General features: G+C 44.4%; 3 protein-coding genes across 3 annotated transcripts in view; all 3 read right to left on the bottom strand.

Annotated features, from left to right (window-relative positions):
• LOC146635296 (butyrophilin-like protein 2) overlaps nt 1-22,438 on the bottom strand; it is a 614,223-nt gene that overhangs the window by 66,592 nt on the left and 525,193 nt on the right. The window lies entirely within an intron of this gene.
• Nucleotides 5,267-13,153, bottom strand: LOC146635309 (matrix remodeling-associated protein 8-like). The gene is made up of 4 exons (XM_085345659.1): nt 12,906-13,153; nt 11,597-11,944; nt 8,467-8,829; nt 5,267-8,228 (listed from the first exon to the last, which is right to left on the bottom strand). Exons 1-4 carry the CDS (start codon nt 12,961-12,963, stop codon nt 8,116-8,118), a joined length of 882 nt encoding a protein of 293 aa, XP_085201785.1. The 5' UTR covers nt 12,964-13,153; the 3' UTR covers nt 5,267-8,115.
• On the bottom strand, nt 19,511-22,335 carry LOC146635308 (coxsackievirus and adenovirus receptor homolog). The gene is made up of 4 exons (XM_085349848.1): nt 22,278-22,335; nt 20,586-20,933; nt 20,108-20,166; nt 19,511-19,549 (listed from the first exon to the last, which is right to left on the bottom strand). Exons 1-4 carry the CDS (start codon nt 22,333-22,335, stop codon nt 19,511-19,513), a joined length of 504 nt encoding a protein of 167 aa, XP_085205974.1.

The following is a 22,438-nucleotide window of genomic DNA, read 5'->3' as shown; positions in this document are numbered from 1 at the left end:
TGCTGTGATGTTCTGTGCTCTGTGATGTTTTAAAGGCGCTAACAGGACACACACACACTGTCTTTATACACTGAACAAAAATATAAACGCAACACCTTTGTTACTGCTCCCATTCCCCATGGGATGGACGTAGAGACCTAAAATTCATTCCAGATACACAATATAACCATCCCTCCCAAACAGTGGTCACAAATCTGTCCAAATGTGTGGTAGTGGGCACATCTGCTATATTGAGATAATCCATCCCACCTCACAGGTGTGCCACATCAGGATGCTGATCTGACATCATGAGTACTGCACAGGTGTACCTCAGACTGCCCACAACAAAAGGCCACCCTGGAATGTGCAGTTTTTTGCGCTATTGGGGGTCTGGGGTCCCAGAACCGGTCAGTATCTGGTGTGACCACCATTTGCCTCATGCAGTGCAACACATCGTCGCATGGAGTCTATCAGATTGTCAATTGTGGCCTGTGGAATGTTGGTCCACTCCACTTCAATGGCTGTGCGAGGTTGTTGGATATTCGTGGGAACTGGTACACGCTGTCGTATACGCCGGTCAAGCACATCCCGAACATGCTCAATGGGTGACATGTCCGGTGAGTATGCTGGCCATGCAAGGACTGGGACATTCTCAGCTGCCATCTGCCCTGAACAATGTGAACCATGATTCATCCGTGAAGCGCACACCTCTCCAACGTGCCAGACGCCATCGAATGTGAGCATTTGCCCACACAAGTCTGTTACGGCGACGAGCTGGAGTCAGGTCAAGACCCCGATGAGGACGACGGGCATGCAGTTGAGCGTCCCTGAGACGGTTTCTGACAGTTTGTGCAGAAATTGTTTGGTTGTGCAAACCAATTGTTCCAGCAGCTGTCTGGGTGGCTGGTCTCAGACGATCTTGGAGGTGAACCTGCTGGATGTGGAGGTCCTGGGCTGGTGTGGTTACACGAGGTCTGCGGTTGTGAGGCCGGTTGGATGTGCTGCCATATTCTCTGAAACGCCTGTGGAGACGGCTTATGGTTGAGAAATGAACATTCAATGCACGGGCGACAGATCTGGTTGACATTCCTGCTGTCAGCATGCCAATTGCACGCTCCCTCATTGCTTGTGGCATCTGTGGCATTTTGCTGTGAGACAAAACTGCACATTCCAGGGTGGCCTTTTGTTGTGGGCAGTCTGAGGTACACCTGTGCACTACTCATGATGTCAGATCAGCATCCTGATGTGGCACACCTGTGAGGTGGGATGGATTATCTCAATATAGCAGATGTGCCCACTACCACACATTTGGACTGATTTGTGACCACTGTTTGGGAGGGATGGTTATATTGTGTATCTGGAATGAATTCTAGGTCTCTACGTCCATCCCATGGGGAATGGGAGCAAAAACAAAAGTGTTGCGTTTATATTTTTGTTCAGTGTAGATTTTTTAAATATATTCTCACCCTACCATGACCCCTGTCTTTTGTACTATCCTGGTTTCAGTTTATTTACCACATTTTTTAAAAATCTGTTGCCTTATGGTTCCAAGTGCTGTCACCAATCTTTTTACATTTTATTTTTTAATAATAATGGTAATAATAATAATAATAATAATAATAATAATAATAATAATGGATTGGATTTATATAGCGCTTTTCAAGGCACCCAAAGCGCTTTACAATGCCACAATTCATTCACTCTCACATTCACACACTGGTGGAGGCAAGCTACGGTTGTAGCCACAGCTGCCCTGCGGCAGACTGACATTTGCTTTTTATTTCAAAGCACTTGTTTAATCAGCTACCTATGGACTTTTTAATGTCTACAGTCTCAAAACAACACAGCCCTGCCCTCCAGCACTATCAGCAGCAGAAACAGCAGTAATCCCTCAACAGCAACATTGTACGCCATCAGGTAAAACAAAGGCTACATTTGCTTTGCATTGTCCCCTCTGTCCGCCGATCAATGGACCCTGACCTAACCCTTTAATAAACGCTAAGCAGAATTGATATTGTCCTTGCAACATTGGAATTTCATAAATGCATGAATGGCTTGGCGCACCAAAGAATAACGTCACAAGAATGTGATTGGTCACTTGCAATGTTGATCCTGAAACAACATTTACTATGTTGTTCCAGGAACAACACCAACACGACGATATCAGATCATCCAATGAAGGAATGGCCAAAAAGAAAATCACACATGGTGTTAGTGGCCAGAAAGGCAGTTTAATGACCAAATAACCCCTGAAATGACCAGTAAAATGATCAAAATTTATACTCCAGTACGTGCCTCTGTGTGCATCCTCATTAGCAGCAAGATGTGCTAACCACAGTAGAGTGGTTTTTGTAGGCACACTTTCTACACCTGGTGCAAGGGGCTGCTGTTCCAGTCCTGGAGGTGCGCTGTTTGCACCTTCTTCTCATTTCATTGGTGGGGTGTGGGTCACACTCTGGTTCAGACTACTGTATCTTGAGATCAATGGCAGAAGTGGCTGAGAATTAAGGAGAAGGGTGTCTTGCAGTTGTTGAGGTCACCAGCATGTGTCCCAGCTCTCCCAGGATCACTCTTCATTTGTAGGTTGTAGAGGACTCCCCCACTTCAGTGAACTTGTTTCCGGCGGGACAAAGGCATCGTATCCCAAGACATCCAGGAGATTGGAGAAAAGAGCCAGCAGCCATCAGTTTTCCTTCAACAACCTGGGGTGCCAACATCCTCTCTAAATTATCCAAGCAATATTTGTGCCTATTGTAGTCCAGGATTGCTTCTTGCTTTCACGCATCCTTTATTCCCCATCACTGACTGCTGGTTCCTTGTGTGTTGCTGTCAAAAGAAGCACATTCCTCCGTTGCTTTGGCATGTGGGATATCGCCGTGGTAGTTTTGGTGAAGCCAAAGACAGACAACAAAATCTTCCTCTGTTGCATCTGGAGGAGCTGGGGAGGAAGCTCTGGTTTGTTTCCCCTGTGCCAGTTCATCTGAGGAGTTCTTCTGCCAAGGTGACCAAAGGAAAGACGCTGTCCTCGGAGCTCCTCCGTCAGTTGGAATCTGAACCCCTTTCCCTTTTTTACTTCCTGAGAACTTCCAGTGTTGTCATCCAACATGCTATGTATTGCTTTATTCTGATGTAGGCTTTATCTCCACTTCATCTACATGTCTTTGCTTCAAGGGCAGAGGACTGCTTGCTGTCCTTGCTCTCTCACTAGATCATACAGACAGTGCTTGAAGCAGTGATGACCTTCTTGCCAAATAGCCAGAATAAATGATGTGGAAGCTGTTAGGCTTACTTACAGCAGTAGCTCTGTCTGCACCTGCATAAACTCCAGGACACGTTTACAAACAGTGTTTGTTGTTGTTTGCGCTGCAGCTGCAGGTTTGAACTCTGCAAAATGTCCTGTGATTGGGGATTTTTTGTTTTTGTTTTTGTTTCTAGAGTTAACATTTTGGATATGGTCTCTTTTTATGAAAAATACAAGAGTAAAAGTGCTTTTAACATGTGCTTCAAAGCTAAGTTTGACTGGGAACCTCAAAGCTCAATAGCCTGCATCCACAGAAATTCACTGCAGCCTATGTAGTATTTTATGCGTCATTATTTATTCCAGTCCATCTTGCAAATACATGTTTGTGCTGCAATGTCATGCACAAACACAAACTATTAGATCCTTAAGATCAAACCTATGTCAAAATTGTTTCATTATTTTGGTCCATTGGAGTGTGGTAGGCCATCAAAGGCTGCTACTAGAAACTCAGAATATTACATGAAATCGCTTGCTTGGCCAAAAATGGGTAAATGATGTAATTTGGTAAAAAACATTGAAAACTACAATTTTCATGTGTTGACTTTAGAATGAAAGCAATTTTACCTAAATTGCATGATATAGTACTGTCAATAACAAGGAATCAAAAAAGGTGGTTATAATGGGTTTCAATTGGCCAAAAATGGTATAGTGTATATTATTGACATTATTAAGGAGCTGATGTTGAAAATTAAAAAATTAAAAAGATTAAAAAATCTGAAAAAAATACACACCTTTGGGAAGTTTCATTCCATTTGCATTAACAGAACGAAAATGGTTGAAAAAAGAAAAGTGAAGTGGCCACAAATGGCCAGGATAGAGCCCGGAGGGTTAAGGCTGCAGACCCTGAATTGGGATACAGCCAGAGAGTGACGGAATACTAGAAAGCACAGGGGCGGTCGGAGGGAAGACGAGCCCTGTGTGGATGCTCTTCAAGACCTCCAGCTGGGGCCTGAGAACCCCAGGGCCCGAACCTGGAACCCAGGATCAGACTGAGAAGAGGAAGCGTAGCTCACCAAGCCGCACATCGGGGACCCCGCTAGCCATGCAACCTACAACATGCGGGCAATACGCCAGACAGGGAGCTAGTGCTGCAGGCCAGAGAAGACTCACCCGCTGGCTGACGTATCAGACACAGCGAGTTCCGACTGGTGCGTAAACCTGCGAACCGCAGGCAATATGCCAGGGGCACACAGCCTGCAGGAGCAGAGACCAGTGAGACCTATTCCAGACTGCTGGGCACTGTGGTGGCTGTGATCAAGAAGGAAAAAAAATGTAAGTAAATAAATGAATGAATTTACTTGGAAAAATTCAACTGAAGTTATAAGCAAGTGAATAAAGTTTTTTCTTTTTTTAAGTATATTGATGACATTTGTCATCAAATATTAGTGCAGAACAGGGTGAATCTTGGATTTGAATTTTGACTTTGTGATATTATTTGAATTTGATGTTTTTCAGCAGCAAAAGAATAAGAAGACTGACAAACAGGTGGAGGAAGAGAATGCCACAGAGGAGGCTCATCAGCCTCATATCAAAGACAGCTCCCATCCCATTTAAAAGGAATAAAAGTCTCATTTCATCAACTAGACTTTCGCCTTTGCTTCAGACATGAACATCAGACCATTTTCTCTGAATCCTCTGTGACTAAATGTCTCTGGATTTCTTCATTTGTGTGTGAGCGGTTTGTTCTTTAAAACTCCTCCACGATTACAGCAAGTGATGATCAAAGGTAAATATCCATCCATCCATTTTCTTTCACTTAGCCTTATCAGAGTTGTGAGGGGGGCTGAAGGCAATCCCAGCTACTAATGTAAATATATTTTAATGTATCCAAAGCTACAGCTCACACTCAAAATCAGATAAAACTTTCAACACTTTTCACGATATTATTCAGTTTATAAAACAGGAAAAATAAGATAGAAAATAAAAACATAGAACACAATTTATTGTAACAACTTTTTATTATTTTTATTTAGTATTTTCCAGTGAAGGAAGCTGCAGATAATGGTTAATGTTAGTGCTACGTTAACCTGACACCTCGAGTTACAGGATACCTTTGCATTTCACTAAGAAAACGCTTCCTCTGCTTACAAAAGACAAACATCAAATAATTAACTTTTTCTTTAGAGTGTAAATCTAATAAGCGGCAGCCAAGAAGGTGCTTAAGGAGAATAACATCGCTTCCAGTCAACTTTCCCGGCCAGGCTGAGAGTGTACTGCAATGATGGAGCAGTGACGCAAGAAGCGACTACGGATATGGTGAAGAGAGGATTATCGGTAGACGTTGTGAAAGACGGGGCTACACTCTTGGATCAAATAAAACAGTGCGAACTAGTGCGAAGAAGAAACTGGGAAACACGTTTTTAAAAGCAGAGCTTCAAGGAGCGTCTCCAGGCATTTAGGCACTGGGATGGCTGTGGGTAAATAGGCTGCTGCATAGTGAGCTGGACTCTACAGACCACTCTGCTTTTGGCCTCTGGGCCGAAGAGGGTACTCTTCCGCAAGTTGAGTGAGGAGCTTTTCCCTCACCAACTACAGCTAATATAGCGTTTATGCTTTTGGAAGTCAGCATGATTGCATGTCTTTGTTGTATTTGCTACACATGTTATCCCCCCCGGTGTACTTTTTGATTTCTTGGTATGTACAGAGGTTAAAATCGTATAATGTTGTACAATCCTGTCTCATAAGTAGGGCTGCTACAAACTATTATTTTGATAATCAACTAGTCACTGATTATTTTTGCGGTTAGTCGAGTAATCAGATCATGCATCCATTGGCCATAAAACGTGCAGCTTTTTGCATCAGCATGCATCTGCACTTATTAACTATCATTAGCTTACAGCTTGAAGTGTTTAAGGTGTGTGCTAACTAAAAAATAAAGACAAGATAGTTTATTAAACTTTTAATGAAATTTGCAGATTGTCTCAGTAAACTCAGCCGTCTGCTCCTTGCTATCTACAACATAACAGGACATTGGAGTAAATTCTCGAGCATCTCACACTTCTGTTTAATCCGTTTTCTGTTTGATGTTTATTCAGCTGTGTGAAAACTATAACTTTAATCTCAGCCAAACCGATTTACTGAGGAACAAATAAAACACTGAAAAAAGCCAAATAATAACACTTTTAAGTTATCTGAGTGACTTATATATCATGATTAACCCGAGTAACGAAAGACCGCACTGGGTTTAAAAACTATTTGCCGGGAGTCCGGTGTTCCCCCCGGCTCTAGTGACTGTAATGTAAACAGCCTACAAGGATGCTGGCCCTGAATTTGGACAAAGCTATGATACTGGAGACAACTTCTTCTTCTTTGGCGTTTAACGGCAGCTGGCATCCTTGTAGATGCATTGCTGCCATCTTCTGTTTCAGTCTGTTATTACACTCTTAAATCCTAATTCTTGCGCCTCATCTTACAAAGCTTCAAATGACTTGCCGACTATTAAATTTGTTGTCGACGATTTTAATAGTCGACTAATCGTGGCAGCCCTACTCGTAAGTTAACTAAAGTAGTATCATATAATGTAAATGGATTAGGGAATCATTTTGAAAGAAGTAAAATTATGTCAAAATTAAAAAGAGAAGGAATAGAAGTTTCCCTTCCACAGGAATCTCACATACCACAGTTTGGGCATGAAAAACTTAGGAAATGGAAATTTAATCAGTATTCATCTTCTTGTACTCAGGTTTTCAAAGGAGGTGTTGTAATTCTAATATTAAGTAGGCTGAATTTTGAATGCATTCAAGAAATAAGATATAAGGAGGTGAGGTTTGTGCTAGTAAACAAACTTCCCCTTGGAGGGTATACTGACTACTCTTATTAGTATATTTGTGTTTTTGGTCAATTCTAAATAATAAAAAATGGAGTGTAAAATCACAGCATCAGTCAGTTCAGAACATTTCAGAGTAATCAGAGGATCATAGTCTGAATGATGTTCTGTCACATGACCTAAGGAGCATCTGCATGCCCATAACAAAACCATCCACTGTGACGAGAGCACGGAGCGAAGCGGACACGTTGACCAGCCTTACAGTTTTTCTTCATCACTCCATCCATAACAGAGAGAAAAGTCATTCTCACCGCTTTTGATGCAGTTCTTAAATCAGTTTGAGCATTTCCTCACAAACATTAGACTGTCTCATTGTTTTTATACACACTGCTTTTGTTTAGATCCATACTCGTGGTATTTGTTGCTGTGTTAATGCACTTCTCACTTGAATCTGACTTTTTTCAGTCATGGCTCTAGATCTCTCACTTCTCAGATTACTTTTTTCAGTCTTTCAATTTAATGTTTTCAGCAAGTTTGTTTGTGTGAAATATTGCCCCAGTTTCATGTTGTTAGCTGACAGGTGTGGCCCCCAGTTTCTCGCCTGTAACTGTAGCCCATCATCATCATCATCAAGGTCAGACATTTTTGCGCAACTTTTCCAAAGTAAGGAAGATTGAGAAAAAAAAACCTGATGATTTCTTTAAAGGGATGCAAAAGGTTTTTGCACAAATGATTCAGATCAAAAGACTAAACTTTGCTCTACAAGGGTGTGATGTCCACTTACGAGGACATTATGCCACTGCTCTATTGAAATTTAAAACGAATGTCCTCATGTGGATCTCATTTTTCTCTGAAACAAAAATCAGGTTAAAAAAAACAAACAAAAAAAACATCTGGTAACTTTTTTAAATAGTTTTTAAATATGCATCAGGTCCCAATCAGCCCAAATATCAAAGAGAAATTAAAAATGCATGCATGGAAGAGTTCGGTCCTTAGGAGGTTAATGTCAGAATGAGCCAACTGTGGTTTATCTGCAGACAGAAAAAAAAGACATACAAACTGTTTTGCTTCAAACTGGCTGAGGAGGTTTTAGTTTTATAAAGATCGCCAAAGCAGCAATCACAGCAAAGAGTGACAAAGCCGCCACCAGTCCAGCATGTCCTCTGCTGACTCCTGTGTGACCTGCAGGTGAGAAACAGGTGTGAGGTGTCAGCTGTCAGGTAGGTGATGAGTGAAGAACAGAACAGAATCCATTTCCTCTTCAAACTGCTGTCAGACATTATCTACTGCACTCTGATCACATCACTCAGACCAGCTGCTTTCTACAAAGTCTCATCAACAACATCTTTAGAAACAAACATCAACAACCAGGAAGCAGCTTCACCTCTGATCACACACACACTCAGCTCTACTCACTCACCTGGAGGATCAACAACACTCAGGCTGATGATGCTGATGGGGTCAGTCTCCAGATGAGCTCTCTTCCTGCGGTTTGTTCTTCTCCTGAAGACACGACACTCGTATGTTCCTCTATCAGCAGTCGTGACACCCTTCAGAATCAAAGACACGTCTCCATCCTTCATCTCTCTGTCCTGCAGATCCACCCGGTTCTTAAAAGATGGATGCTGCTCTTCTGGATCAGGCTGCTCATCCCGATACAAAAGAACATAATCTTTTCCAAGGTCAGCTCTGCTCCACTCTACAACTGCCTTGGAATTGCTGTCGATGTTTGGAGCTCGACATGGCAGAATGACGTTCTGTCCAGCTGTGATGTTTATCTGAACTGAAAGAGGAAATAGAGCGGTCAAAAACAAAGTGCAATCATTCATTTCTGCAGCATTGATCACCACGAAGAGCTACAAATACAGATTTCTCCCCCTGAACACTTTCCTCTTACTCCCACTAGAGATGCAAACCAAGGAGCTCAGGAAGAAAAACAAGGCGACAGGAGTGATGGGATGGCCAGCTGAGGCTTTTTGTACTTATGCCAGAATTATAATAAAGTTTCACATAAATCTCAAATCCACCTCCACAGTGACAAATACTTTTGTCATAGCCACATGTTGATAACGCCACTCTGAAACAACGAGGCGCAAAATTGTTGGACGATTCTAAACAAGGTTATTTTCTTATATACTCAACTATCAAAAATTAGGATCAACACATGTTTTAGAGAAATCCCTGTACAATCTGCACCAACTCTGTTTGCCAGATGTCACTTTGTCTACTCACTAGAGAAGATCGTGCACCATCATACAGGAACGACTTCCTGTGGACACAACAGGATGTTTGCTGAGATCTAAAAACAGCAACTGCAGTGAAAACAATCCAGAGTTTAATGACCACTAATGTGAGATCAGCTGAACTGAAATCACTGATACTTACAGATATATACCATTTTCATAAATATATATATATATATATATATATATATATATATATATATATATATCCAGCACGCCCCTGCGGGCGGTTTATCCTTCAAGCTCGGGTCCTCTACCAGAGGCCTGGGAGCTTGAGGGTCCTGCGCAGTATCTTAGCTGTTCCCAGGACTGCGCTCTTCTGGACAGAGATCTCCGATGTTGTTCCCGGGATCTGCTGGAGCCACTCGCCTAGCTTAGGAGTCACCGCACCTAGTGCGCCGATTACCACGGGGACCACAGTTACCTTCACCGAGCTCTTCTCTGAGCCCTTGGTATTTCTCCAGCTTCTCGTGTTCCTTCTTCCTGATATTGCTGTCATGCTACATCGATCACTACGGCCGTCTTCGTAGGTATTGTCCGTAGTGCTGCATTAACATCATCTAGCAGACCTTCTGAGGGTACTTCACGTAATCTTGGTAACCGACTACGGGTTGGCCATGATCCTATTTTTCAGGTCAGTTCCTCTCGCACTCAACGATCCTTCTCCTGTCGCACTTGGGGCTATGTACCCAATCTCGGGTGGGGGTGATGATATCTCCCCCCTGACCTGGCGTCCTGACTCCTCCTTGCCGTAGCATTTGTGTTGTACCTCGTCAATCTCTAGCTGTGAGAGCAGTCCCTTCTTTCGAATGTTGGAACACTGAGCTACTAGTTGTTTCGCCGTCATTGTGGATGTTGGGTATCGAAGAATCCATAGGTCCCTCATCCTAAGTAGCCCCTTCCGCCGGGGTTACTTGCGTAGTAGCATTCCAACAACACCCTGTTCTCGTCTCTTGCCCACCGATGCCTTCTTGTTCTAGTAGCCCACTTTTCAACTTTCCTCAACCTTATAGATAGATATAGATATATACATATTAACATTCTATTATTCATGCCATGATTTATCTTAGTCTAATGGAGGAAGAGGTAGCAGGAAGGTTGCTGATTGGCTGTAGTTGATCCAAAGGCAACAGAAATGTTGAGAATATTTCTTTTTTTGTTTTTTTAACTTTAAAACATCGTTAACAGTCAGCAGAGGTCGCAGCTGCTGGCATTGAGCTGGTTGTCAGAAAAGTAATGAAAATATCTGCAAGGATTTGGTTAATAAGTACTGACTAGCATCACTGTGGTCAAGATTCACATCAGCTTTAGCTGCTAACAGAAGCAGAAAAAAGCCCACCATTCAGCTGGGTCAGGTCACACTGACTGCACACAGCACTTACTTTCTTTCCCAAACTGCGATATGCTTATTAAGTAATGACCCTTTCAAAACAAAAGCTGCAATAGTGCTTCACATTAAAAGTGTAACACAAACAGCGGAACTAAGAAATAATACAATAACGTCACAGAAACAAGTGGAGCCTATCCAAAGAGGGCAGAGCAGGTCACAGTGTCACTGCCTGAAAAATGAAGCCTAAGTTTCTCCTGACTGGTTCTTGTTCCCTTGCACATGGACTTGTGAAATGCACTCAGCTGGTTTCACCATGCAAAAACTGATAAGCAATAAGAGCTCAGAGCAATGTAGCTGCTTGACTGAGTATTTTGAGCTCTCTCTCTTGGCCAATAATAACTAATAATAATAATAATGCTTTGCCTTTGTTTGAGCTCAGTGAGGCAGACGCACAACTACAGCTGTTTGTCAGCATGAAAATAAACATGCAAAGACAACTCACAAACCATAGCATGCAAAAAAAAAAAAAGACCAATAAATATAACTGCGAGGAAGTCCGTATCGAACATGTCAACACCCACCAAAACAGGAAGCGTCTCATTTGATCAAAATATTAACACATCAGATAGAAAACAAGCACAGTGCCTCTGTACAAACATGTAATGAAGATTTTATGAGCCAAACTAAAGTCTGAGCTAATGTCTTATTTAATTAATCATATTTATTTTCTGTATAAAGACTCATGCCTCAAACCAAAGGGAAAACATTTAAAATCTTCTGCAGTGTTTTTAAGTTTCCAGTTACACAAAAACAAAAATCTCCTTCACCAAACAAGGATTGATAAAACTGCCTCCAGAGACTCATCTGAGCTGGAATGAAATGGCACACTTCAGATATCCATAGCACTCTTTCATAAACACTCGTGCTGTAAACATGGTGCAGAGCTTCAGCAGTAAGCTGAGCCTCTGCAGACTCACCAGACTCTGTGACTGTGAGGTTGATGGAGTGTTTGAACTCTTTGACGACTCTCTCGCCATTTCTGATGCTGCTGGTTGTAATCTGACAATCGTATGTTCCTGTATCGCTGATGCTGACGTTTCTCAGAATCACAGTAACATCTCCGTCTTTCATGGATGAGTCTCTCAGCTGCACTCGGCCTTTAAAGGACTCGTGCTGGTAGTTCTCGTACGAGCGCTGGTCTTGGAAGAAGAACACATAACCCTGTGAGATGAGCTCCGGCCTGCTCCACTCCAGCAGGGTGACGTGTGCATCTCTGGGACCCCAACACTGAAGAGTGGCAGCTTGTCCAGGCCTCACACAAACCTCTGTATGAATGAAAAACAAAGAGGAGAAAAAACCCAAACATTAATAGCATGTTATACTGCACGTGTTGGAAATCTGTGGACAGCGAGGAAGTACTGAGCAGAGGAAGTCTAAAACACATCAGTGGATTACTCAAGAGTAATGGATACCTGCAGCTCTCCGACATGATACTCATGTCTCTATAAACGAACGTGCATTTTACTCTGTGAACTGTTCTTCAGTTATGAGTGTTGCAACAAACCCCAGCAGTGAATCTGCACTGACAAACCTTCAAGACCAGAGAGGAATCCTCTTCACAACCTGCTGCAAGTGTGTTTGTCAGTAATTAAACTCTGACGTTAAACAGAGGCTTTTACTGCAAAGCAGGAGAAATGTACATGTAAATGTACACCGTGTTGTTAATAATGAGTTCCTTCCTTTAATGTTGCAGCTGGAGAAAATGTACTCACTTGCATACTGCTTGGTAGCTTAAAGTATAATGACATACATTAGATTTATTTTTTAAAACCTGCACAATTTTAAATGGACATTTTAAAATAAACGATATCGAGCACAAATTACATCTAATACAGAGTGGAGTAGTTTGGAAAACTGTAAAATATAGAAACACTTTAGTAAATTTGCAATATTGTCACTGTGTTCATCAAGATTTGCAGTGTCACACACCACTAGTTTGTGTTTTTGGCTTAGATGTTGTTTAAGAAATACTGACACAGCCAAACAGGACCGCCACTGCCTGGCACCATGTTAGTATCACATCCATTCTTTTTGTTGCCACATTCTTTCTGAACTCGCTCACATTTTCTTCCATCTACGGTATCAGGCGAGCTGCAGCAGCTGTTTGCATTCCCGGAAGCGTGAAAATGCTGCAGTGCGTAGTTTCACTGTTTACATCCTTGATGGATGAGTCATTTCTTTTGGCAGCCTGTCAGTTCATGTTACCTCAAAACACAAGAAACTCACCTTTCAACGCAGAAGCCACCAACATCGGGAGGGAGAAGAAAACTACAACCGACAACATTTCTGCAGGTCGCCCAACGGTCGGCCTGCTGTTTGGTAGTGGTGGGCGGATCGATCCAAATATAGATGGCACATACAACCCCAGTACTGGTAGCGAATCTATACTAATGTGACAGGATCAGTGGTTTACTTTGCTCTGTAAACTCTGTAAGGACATGTATCTCTGCAGGGACTTCCTTCCTCCAGTTGTTGTTTTCATAATGTCACGTGACTCAGTGAGGACGGGCGAGAGGAGGAAGGAAATCCCTCACAAAGACCCCCCAGCAAAAAAAGTACAAAATAACCTGGCATCTTATGTCGTTGTTTTTATTTTCCTTCTTTACCTCACTCTGTAACTAAATTTAATATAGTCTGTGACTACAACACAAGCATATAGGCCAATTTTAGTAGCATCTGTTTCAACATCTGCCTGTCCCCACCCTCTTTGTCAGGGTGGGGACAGGCAGAGGATCTAAAGATCGAAGTTCAAAATAATTTAAAATCAGGACACAGACCCTGGTGCGAGTAATCCTCGCTGGCTTTTAAAATGACCGCAGCAGTTATAATAAGCAGCGATCCTGCTGAACCCTTATCAGTCAGGATTAAATGAGCTGCAGGACCTCTGGGTTAGACTGACTCAGTGTGAGCTTGGTGATCCTAACATACTGGACGCTGAGTGTAAATCTGCTATACTTCAGGTGATGCTGTTTGTTTGTGTAGCAGTACTCTGATCATAACGCTCTCACATGCTTATCATTTGCTGCTCGTTGCTCTTCTACAGTGACAGCTGCACATTACAGCTCCGAGACTTAAAACTGCATGCACTGTTTGTTAGTTTATTGCTCCACCAAGTGAATACACGTAGAGCCCTGCACACAGTGTAACTTCAGTACTTCCTTTTTTCTCAACTGTGGGCAGGCTGCGCGTACAAATGCTAAAAGAAACAGCGAAGCTCAACTGACTTGAAACCAAAGCTGGTCACTGACGCCCTCTGCTGCTGCTGATCGGCTCTTAAAGCCAGGGGTGCAGTTTTTACCCAACGGATAAAATGCTGACTTACACTACACGATAAAACTATGAGATACCAGCATGAGATGGTCACATGAATATAAGGAAAGGTCGCTATTATATCTGAAACTGTGTTCCCAGAGTCAAGAAGTTCACTTTACGCGCACAAGCCGACTGTAATTCAGCTTCATTACCGCGAGAAGAAGCAGCTGAGCTGATACAGCACATCTCCCACAGTTTAAAGTGGAGAGAAACATCACGCAGTTCACAGCAGCCACATGAAAAGCGCAACACGTTAACCCTCCCTCACAAAATGAAGCCGCTGCTTCTTCAAATCGACGTCCGTCCACTACCAGAGGAAGCACGGAATAGAGCCCACAGCTTCACCAAGGTCATCCACAGACACGTGTAGCGCATGTGTGATGGTAAAGGATGAAGGCTGTTATAAGAAGTTGGAGCAGATACAAATGCCAGGAAGTCAACGTGGGATTTTCGGGGATTTGGTGTTGGTGCCATTGCGCTGAATAAAGAAATAAAAACTCACCTGTTCATTGTTTTTGGGCTTCAGGTGTAAGTTCTCCGCTCCGTTCTCACACCACTGTCGAGTTTATCTCCCGCTGTCCCGAGGTGGAGCTGAACTTTCCCCTTGTCGACCGGCTCGCCTTGGAGCCAGATCACACCAGCGCCAGCATGCCACACCATCTCCAGGTAGCCCGATCAGGCGCCTCCGCAACCAGATAAGAAACTCCGAATTAGGAAAACAACAAAAGAACAAATCCGTTCAGTTTAAAAAACAAAAAACAGAAGCTGTGATCCAAGACTAGAACGTCCTCCGAGAGACCGTTTTCACCAGGTTGCAGAGGAGTACCAACCTGCTCAGACCGGTAGCAGCAGCCTACAGCGGAAGATCCGCTGTTGCCCCTCCTCCAGCATCGACGACGATGGCACTTATAGATACATGTTATCTAGCCTCTGTCTCATGTATGAAATATTTTGACTTGTATTTTTATTTTTAAAGCCTACAGTGGCTGTTTTACTGCTGTATGTGTATGTTTTAATGACACCCAGCATACGACCCACGGTAAAGTTTGAACAATGAGAATCTGTCGTTTACAGGATGCGGGGATTTTCCTTTTTTTTTTTAAACATCAGCACTTTTGCTTCACGCGTGACTCCGCTTACTATCATGAACTGAGTGAAGGAGCACGTAGCAGCGATGCATTTATACAGTTTATATTTTGCATATTACTGACAGACGGAGGAAGAAAGTAGTTCCTACCAATCGTTTAGACACTTTCCACTGTGTCCCGTAAATCATAAACTAACAATTTACCCCAACGTTACTAAAACATCGATATTTTAATATGAGAATCAGACCTAGAACATAAATATCTCTTAGAATCGATATTTCAGTATTGATCCACACAACAGCTGCGCAACACCCTTTAACAGCACCAAGGCTGTAGCTGAGAGGATAGAAAAGAAAATTTTCAATTCAATTTATTTATACAGCGTCAATTCACAACAGACACCTCAAGGCACTTTATATTGTAAGGTAGACCATACAAAAACCCAACAATCATATAACCCCCTATGGGCAAGCACTGTGGCAACAGTGGGAAGGAAAAACTGCCTTTTAACATGAAGAACCCCCTGGCAGATTCAGTGTTATGAAGGAAGGAAGGCTCAGAGTTTAAGTAGTCATCATCATGGGCTCATCCGATTAGAATGTGAATAAGCAGTCATCACTCATAGGCTTCTCCTTTTATTCTCAAAATCAATAAGGAAAGACACATGAATTGCCAACGCTGAAAGAAAACAGATTTAAGTTACTCATTACCTTAAACAATGCATGAAATCAAAAATCCAAACAGGACCTCACCTCCACTGCCGCCCAGTGTGGGAGTGAAGAAAGAGTGAGCCAAAAGTGAATGCAGTGTTAGGATGCCTGGGTCGTTGACCCAGGGTTTTTGAGTTTATGATATTATTTATATTTTCTAGTTTTTGGTTTCTTTGAGTTCTGTCTTATGGTTTAGGTCTCTGTCTTCTTTAGTTGCTCTGTCTCCCCTATCACCTGTATCCCCTTGTCTAGTTCGCGTCTATGTGTATCCTTAGTTCCTATATCCCCGTGTCCAGTCAGTGTTTGTGTCTGCCCTGGTCCCACGTCTCTGTTCCCTCTGTAGTGCCTACATGTGAGGCTGTGTCTTTGTTCAGTCTGTGTTATGTGTTTCCTGTTTTACTTTGTAGGTCTCCGTCTTTTCTCAGTGTGTTCAGTTTACGCTTCTTTGGTCTCGTCAGTTCTGATTTGCCCCAGCTGTGTTTCCCTTCTGTTGTTCATTCCCTGATTGCTCCCTCTGTGTATTTAAGCCCTGTGTTTCTCTGTGTCCGTGTCGCGATCTACCGTTTACTTTGCTGTGTGTTTTGCTCATCCACCGGTGTAAGTTTATTTTGAGTTTTTTCTAGTTATATGATGTTTGCGTTCAGCATTAAAGCTGTTTTGGTTTAAGTTCTGTCTCCGGAGTCTGCACCTTGGGTCCTATTCCTGCCTGCACACAGCCACACCTAACAGAAGATCGCGACCAGAACATGGACCCAGCAGACTCCGTGTGGTATCAGCGACCCGCAGTTTCTGCCTTCCTCAAGGAGATCGTGAGGGAGGAAGCTGAGCATGCCCAGGAGCTCCAGTCACCCTTCTATGGGTCACGTTTGGCTTTGGGAGGGCCCCGCAGCCTCCAAATGGCTACGGCCGAGCCAGCGTCTATGCCTCGGGCGATCAGGTTGAGCACATGCTCTTTCTCTCCAGTCGCTACACCTCCGCCTTCACCCCTGGATTACCAGTCCGACAAGAGAGTTAAGCGGCGGAGGAAGAGAGATTATGTGACACCGGACGTTAGACTCACTCCGCTGCAGTCCTTCGCTCTGTTTTTGGGTCTGCCACGTTCTGAGCTTCACAAACTCTCTGCTTCCTCATCGCAGCCCGGTCCTTTGGAGGATTCGCAGCCCAGTTCGCCACCTCCCACTTCCCGGAGGAGGCGACGCTCACACCGTCACCACTCTTTTTCTGCGGAGCAACTCCCGGTGGTGAGTTGTGATTGCTGTCGTTCCTCGGAGCTGGAAACTAACAATCATATGAACACTGCTAAGACTGAGACTATTAAGACTGTTAGACGTGGTGGTGGTGGTAGGAAGTTAAAAAATGTTTTAGAAGAGTCTGTGTTTGCTGAGCCTGCTCCTTCGCACCATTGTGTTCCTGCTCCCAGGGCAGCTCAGGCCCAGCATTCCCCTGCACCTGTTTCAGTGCTTCAGGTGAGGGAGGCTGAGGTCCAGCTGGTCCCTGCTCAGGTGTCTAGGCTGGCTGAGCCTCTGCCTGTCGCTGCACCCGTACCAGCTCCTCGGGTGGGGACTGCAGCTGCCCAGCCGTTGACTGTGCCTGTCCCGGCTCCCAGGGTGAGGATGACCGGGAACCAGTTAGCTCCTGCACCCGTACCTTCTCCTCGGGTGGGAGTGGCTGGTGTCCGGCAGGTACTTGCACCTGTTTCTGACCTCGCTGGAGGCTCAGGTGAGCCCGTCCAGCAGGTTTCTGTAGGATCCGTAGGCTCAGACAACCTAGTCCAACCATCTGCTAATCCACCACCTCACCTGCCATTGCTGCCATCGTTACAACAGTCAATACAACTTAAACTTCTCTCCATAGCTCAGACATTAGCTCACCTATCGGCTCAGTCACCTGCTCAGTTACCGCCTCAGTTGTTTGCTCAGTCACCTGTCTCCGCTGGAGGGTCCGAGGAATCGCTTCAGCCACTCGTCTCCGCTGGAGGGTCCGAGGAATCGCTTCAGCCACCCGTCTCCGCTGGAGGGTCCGAGGAATCGCTTCAGCCACCCATCTCCGCTGGAGGGTCCGAGGAATCGCTTCAGCCGTCTCTTCCTGCTGGAGGGCCCGAGGAGCCCGTTCAGCCTCACGCCTCGTCAGCGGGAGGGCCCGAGGAGCCCGTTCAGCCTCACGCCTCGTCAGCGGGAGGGCCCGAGGAGCCCGTTCAGCCTCACGCCTCGTCAGCGGGAGGGCCCGAGGAGCCCGTTCAGCCTCACGCCTCGTCAGCGGGAGGGCCCGAGGAGCCCGTTCAGCCTCACGCCTCGTCAGCGGGAGGGCCCGAGGAGCCCGTTCAGCCTTCTGCCACGTCAGCTGGAGGGCCTGAGGAGCCCGTTCAGCCTTCTGCCACGTCAGCTGGAGGGCCTGAGGAGCCTGTTCAGCCGCCATTAGCCTCTGCCTCTGCTACGCCTGGTCCAGCTTCTGCTTCTGCTACGCCTGGTCCGGCTTCGGCCTCCGAGTCTGCAGCTCCGCCTGGTCCTGCCTCCGAGTCTGCAGCTCCGCCTGGTCCTGCCCCGGCCTCTGCAGCTCCGCCTGGTCCTGCCCCGGCCTCTGCAGCTCCGCCTGGTCCTGCCCCGGCCTCTGCAGCTCCGCCTGGTCCTGCCCCCGAGTCTGCAGCTCCGCCTGGTCCTGCCCCGGCCTCTGCAGCTCCGCCTGGTCCTGCCCCGGCCTCTGCAGCTCCGCCTGGTCCTGCCCCGGCCTCTGCAGCTCCGCCTGGTCCTGCCTCCGAGTCTGCAGCTCCGCCTGGTCCGGCCCCGGCCTCTGCAGCTCCGCCTGGTCCAGTCTCCGAGTGTTCAGCTTCGTCTGCTCCTGAGGTCTCCATGCTGTCTGTTCCTGCTCGTCCTGCACGTTCTGTCCGGCCGATGACTGGACGTCGTTGCCGTCATGGACAGCCCCCTGAACTACGCCGCCGTCGGTTCCTCCCTCCCGCCCGGCCGGCCGGCCTCCTGATCTGCTCCGTCGCCACCGGTGCCTTCCGCCTGGCCGGCGGACATGCAGTCCTTATATAACACGTGACAGGTGAGTTGTTACGGATTCAAATATTGGGGATGGATACAAGAGGAAAAACCACAATAACAACACTGGTCCGGCCGGGTTGAGTCAAACGATGATTTTAATGATCACACGCGTGGGAGATGGACACCGTACGCAGACAGCCTCAGATCTCAAAATGGTGGAGCGTTGATCAAACTCTTATAGCCTCTGGTGCCCCCACCTTATCATAAAAGCCTAAACATTCACATGCTTTCTCTCACACAGCGCCTAAGCTACGACCTTGGCTCCCTGTTTATCTGCTCCTGCTGAGATGGGGCAGAAAACTGCAGTATGTTCTGTTTTCTTCTAATCAGACAAATAAGGCGATGACTTTCTGCAAACAGTATTTCTTATAGCTCAGCAGTATAATGCATCATAAAACAATATCATGCATCCACAATAAATCAGCAGTCTAATGTAATGCAAATCAGTTTAACAAATGCAATAGTTATCAGCTTCTTCTAATTCAGGAGAATAATGCAAACTAGAACTACATAATAATTCACAACCTTTAATTAGGGGTCTAACATGGCAATTAAGGACAAGCACCACACCCAATCAAAGGTGAGAGAACTAAACAAGGTGCATCTGGTGAAGTGAGTGGGTGTGCTAGGATGTGCTAAAAGGTGGGTCTTTACAACAACCAGGATCGGGAATAGGGTCAGGACAGGATAAAAGACAAGCTGTAAAGGTCTTCTATCTTTCAGAAGACAAAGGAAATTTGGGAAGGTTTAAACATATAAATTACATAACATAATAAGATATCATAGATGGATGGATGTTTATATCAGGGTTTACAAATGAGAATTCTGGGCTTTCTTCCAGAACCACCTTTGTGAGGTTAGACACTAATGCGGATGAGAAAGCCTGCAGACAGTCTTCACTCTTATTCATTTCAGAGGTGTTCTATCCATTTAACATCAGGCCAGTCAAGCTGTAGTGTTCGACTTCAAATGTTTGTAGGACTCCTAAATGTGAGCTGTGAAGATCAGCTGACTCTGGGTTGGGAGGTGGTGAACCCCTGTTGCAGGGTTGAGGGGACAGTGCTAATATAAATTCCTTAGGAAATAATAAAGTATTCTGACTCTGATACCCACAGCACCTCTGTTAGTATCCTTGCTTACTAACTTGACATTTACATTTTTAAAGTGTTTACACTTTCCATCATGTTGGCATTTTGATTTCTTTTTTTTCTGTAGATATTTACAGCTACAGTAGCAATAGCAACAAGAAGTCCGCATAAAAGAACTAATATAACAGGAAAAGATGTATCCTTGTCTCCTCCATCCTTGTGTCCTCTTTCTTTGGAGTCTTCTTCTGTGAAACATGCAGAGCAAAAAAAGTGTCAAGACTCAGCTACCAGGCAGGCTAAAAATAGTTCTTGTTTTACACTTTCAAATATCTGTAACAGAGGTGATGTCAAAGCTGCTGGCAGCGAGCTGGATGTCAGAAGAGTAAGTAATGAATGTGTCTGCAGCCGTTTGGTTAATAACTGCAGGGTAGCATCTCTGTGCTCATGTTTCATACCATGTTTCTAACACAAATGGAAAAATACCATTCAGCAGCTTTAGATTGAGCTTTTCAAACTGCTGCATCACATACAAGCAGAAGGAAAATGAGCCCACTGTTGGAGCCTGCTGTAAGGATTTCATGAGGCACTGCTTTTACCATACACAGACGACCACTCTGAGCATGGAAAAACGGCTGTGCAGTAAGCTCAACCTCTACAAACTCACCTGTGTCTGTGACTGTGAGGTTGATGGAGTGCTTGAACTCTTTGACGACTCTCTCGCCATTTCTGATGCTGCTGGTTGTAATCTCACACTCATATGTTCCTGTATCGCTGACCCTGACGTTCCTCAAAATCACAGAAACATCTCCATCCTTCATGGATGAGTCGCTCAGCTGCACTCGGCCTTTAAAGGACTCGTGCTGGTAGTTCTCGTACGAGCGCTGGTCTTGGAAGAAGAACACATAACCCTGTGAGATGAGCTCCGGCCTGCTCCACTCCAGCAGGGTGACGTGTGCATCTCTGGGACCCCAACACTGAAGAGTGGCAGCTTGTCCAGGCCCCACTCGGAGCTCTGTGTCCAGAAAAAAGAAAGAGGAGAAAAACCCCCAAAACATTAACAGCGTGTTATATTGCACATCATGGACATGCATTATGCAGAAGAACACGTTGGACTCCATTTCTACCACTTATACTTCAGCAGACAGTCACAACCTGAGACCTCTGACAGCAGCACTATGGATCACAGCAAGTACTGAACTGTTCTTGAGTTGTAGCAGGTAGAAGGTCAAAGTTTACAGTGTCACAATAATGGCTCTCATCTTGTGAGGTCACCATGGTAACCTGGTATGAAGCAGCAAAAACAATACTTGAATAAATATTTAAGTGACAGTTGCAATCCAACTTCAAAAACAAAACTTGGGAGCTTCCAAATGTGGTTAAAGTGCCTAAAGTAATAAAACTATTAATTATTAACAAATAGTATACATGTTTCATTAATGTGTCTATTGCTTTAATGTTACAGCGGGAGAGGACTGTACTGACTCACATACTGCTTGGCAGCTTGATCTATAACAGTAAACAGTCATATTTAATCATTTTTGTTTTAAATTTGCAAAATATTAAGTCAAACAAGCTTTAAAATAAATTGTGTTAAGAAAAGTACAATATTTGCATTCAAGCTTTCTAGATTTAATATGTAATCATGATTTCACACTCTTTAATCAGTACATTTTAAAATCATCCTCACCCTCTGAACAACCTCTGAATCATGACTTTGACTTTATACTGCCTGCTGTATCCTACAACACATTTTGCTGAGATGACGTCACCAGATGCAGTGAAGAACATTTTCGGTTGAAAAAAGAAAGTTTTTGCTGTGACATGTGAGAGCAGCAGCTGCTACACAGACAGCGGGGTCTCCTCTTCTATGTAACCGCAGCATTATATACAGGAGAGGAACAGAAACTAAGGTGTCATCTCAATATCAGTACAAACATTGGTATCAACATTGTCGATATTTGGATTTGTACACCTTTCATGCCACTGTTGTGAGATTTCCACTAACCTGTATTGATGTCCTCTTCATTGCAAATTGTGTCTGTCTGAAATGTGCTTTATAAGCTAATCATTTCTGTTTGTGGTGATGACGCCCAGTACAGTCAAACCGTGAAGTAAAAGTAACATTTTATTCCATCTTTGGCATCAGATCAATTACTCATACCAGCTCCTAACATTTTTATCGATGCAACTGTGCAGTGCATGCACACACTGCAACATAACAACATCATGTATGCACTGCACGGTATTATTAATCATGCATTGTTTACTACCATCAAGCAGTGCCCACTTTCTTTAGCAAAGGTTGAGTCATTTCCTCCACTGCTAGTTCGTCCTGTCTCTAAACGCATGAACTCACCTTTCAATCCAGAAGCCAGTAAGACGTGAAGGGAGAAGAAGACCACAACTGACGACATTTTTGCAGACATTAAACGAGAAGAGGCGCGCACAATTTGAAAGCTGAAGGTTGTTTTGTTTTGAAAGGGAAGTACTTTTGGTTTCATTTTTGACATGTCGCTT

This window comes from Diplotaxodon limnothrissa, linkage group LG3, assembly GCF_057381915.1.
Source record: "Diplotaxodon limnothrissa isolate DT_005_m linkage group LG3, D_limnothrissa_male_GT1.1, whole genome shotgun sequence".
Taxonomy (NCBI): domain Eukaryota; kingdom Metazoa; phylum Chordata; class Actinopteri; order Cichliformes; family Cichlidae; genus Diplotaxodon; species Diplotaxodon limnothrissa.
The sequence above is the reverse complement of the archived record's forward strand: the minus strand, read 5'-3'. Positions and strand labels throughout refer to the sequence as shown.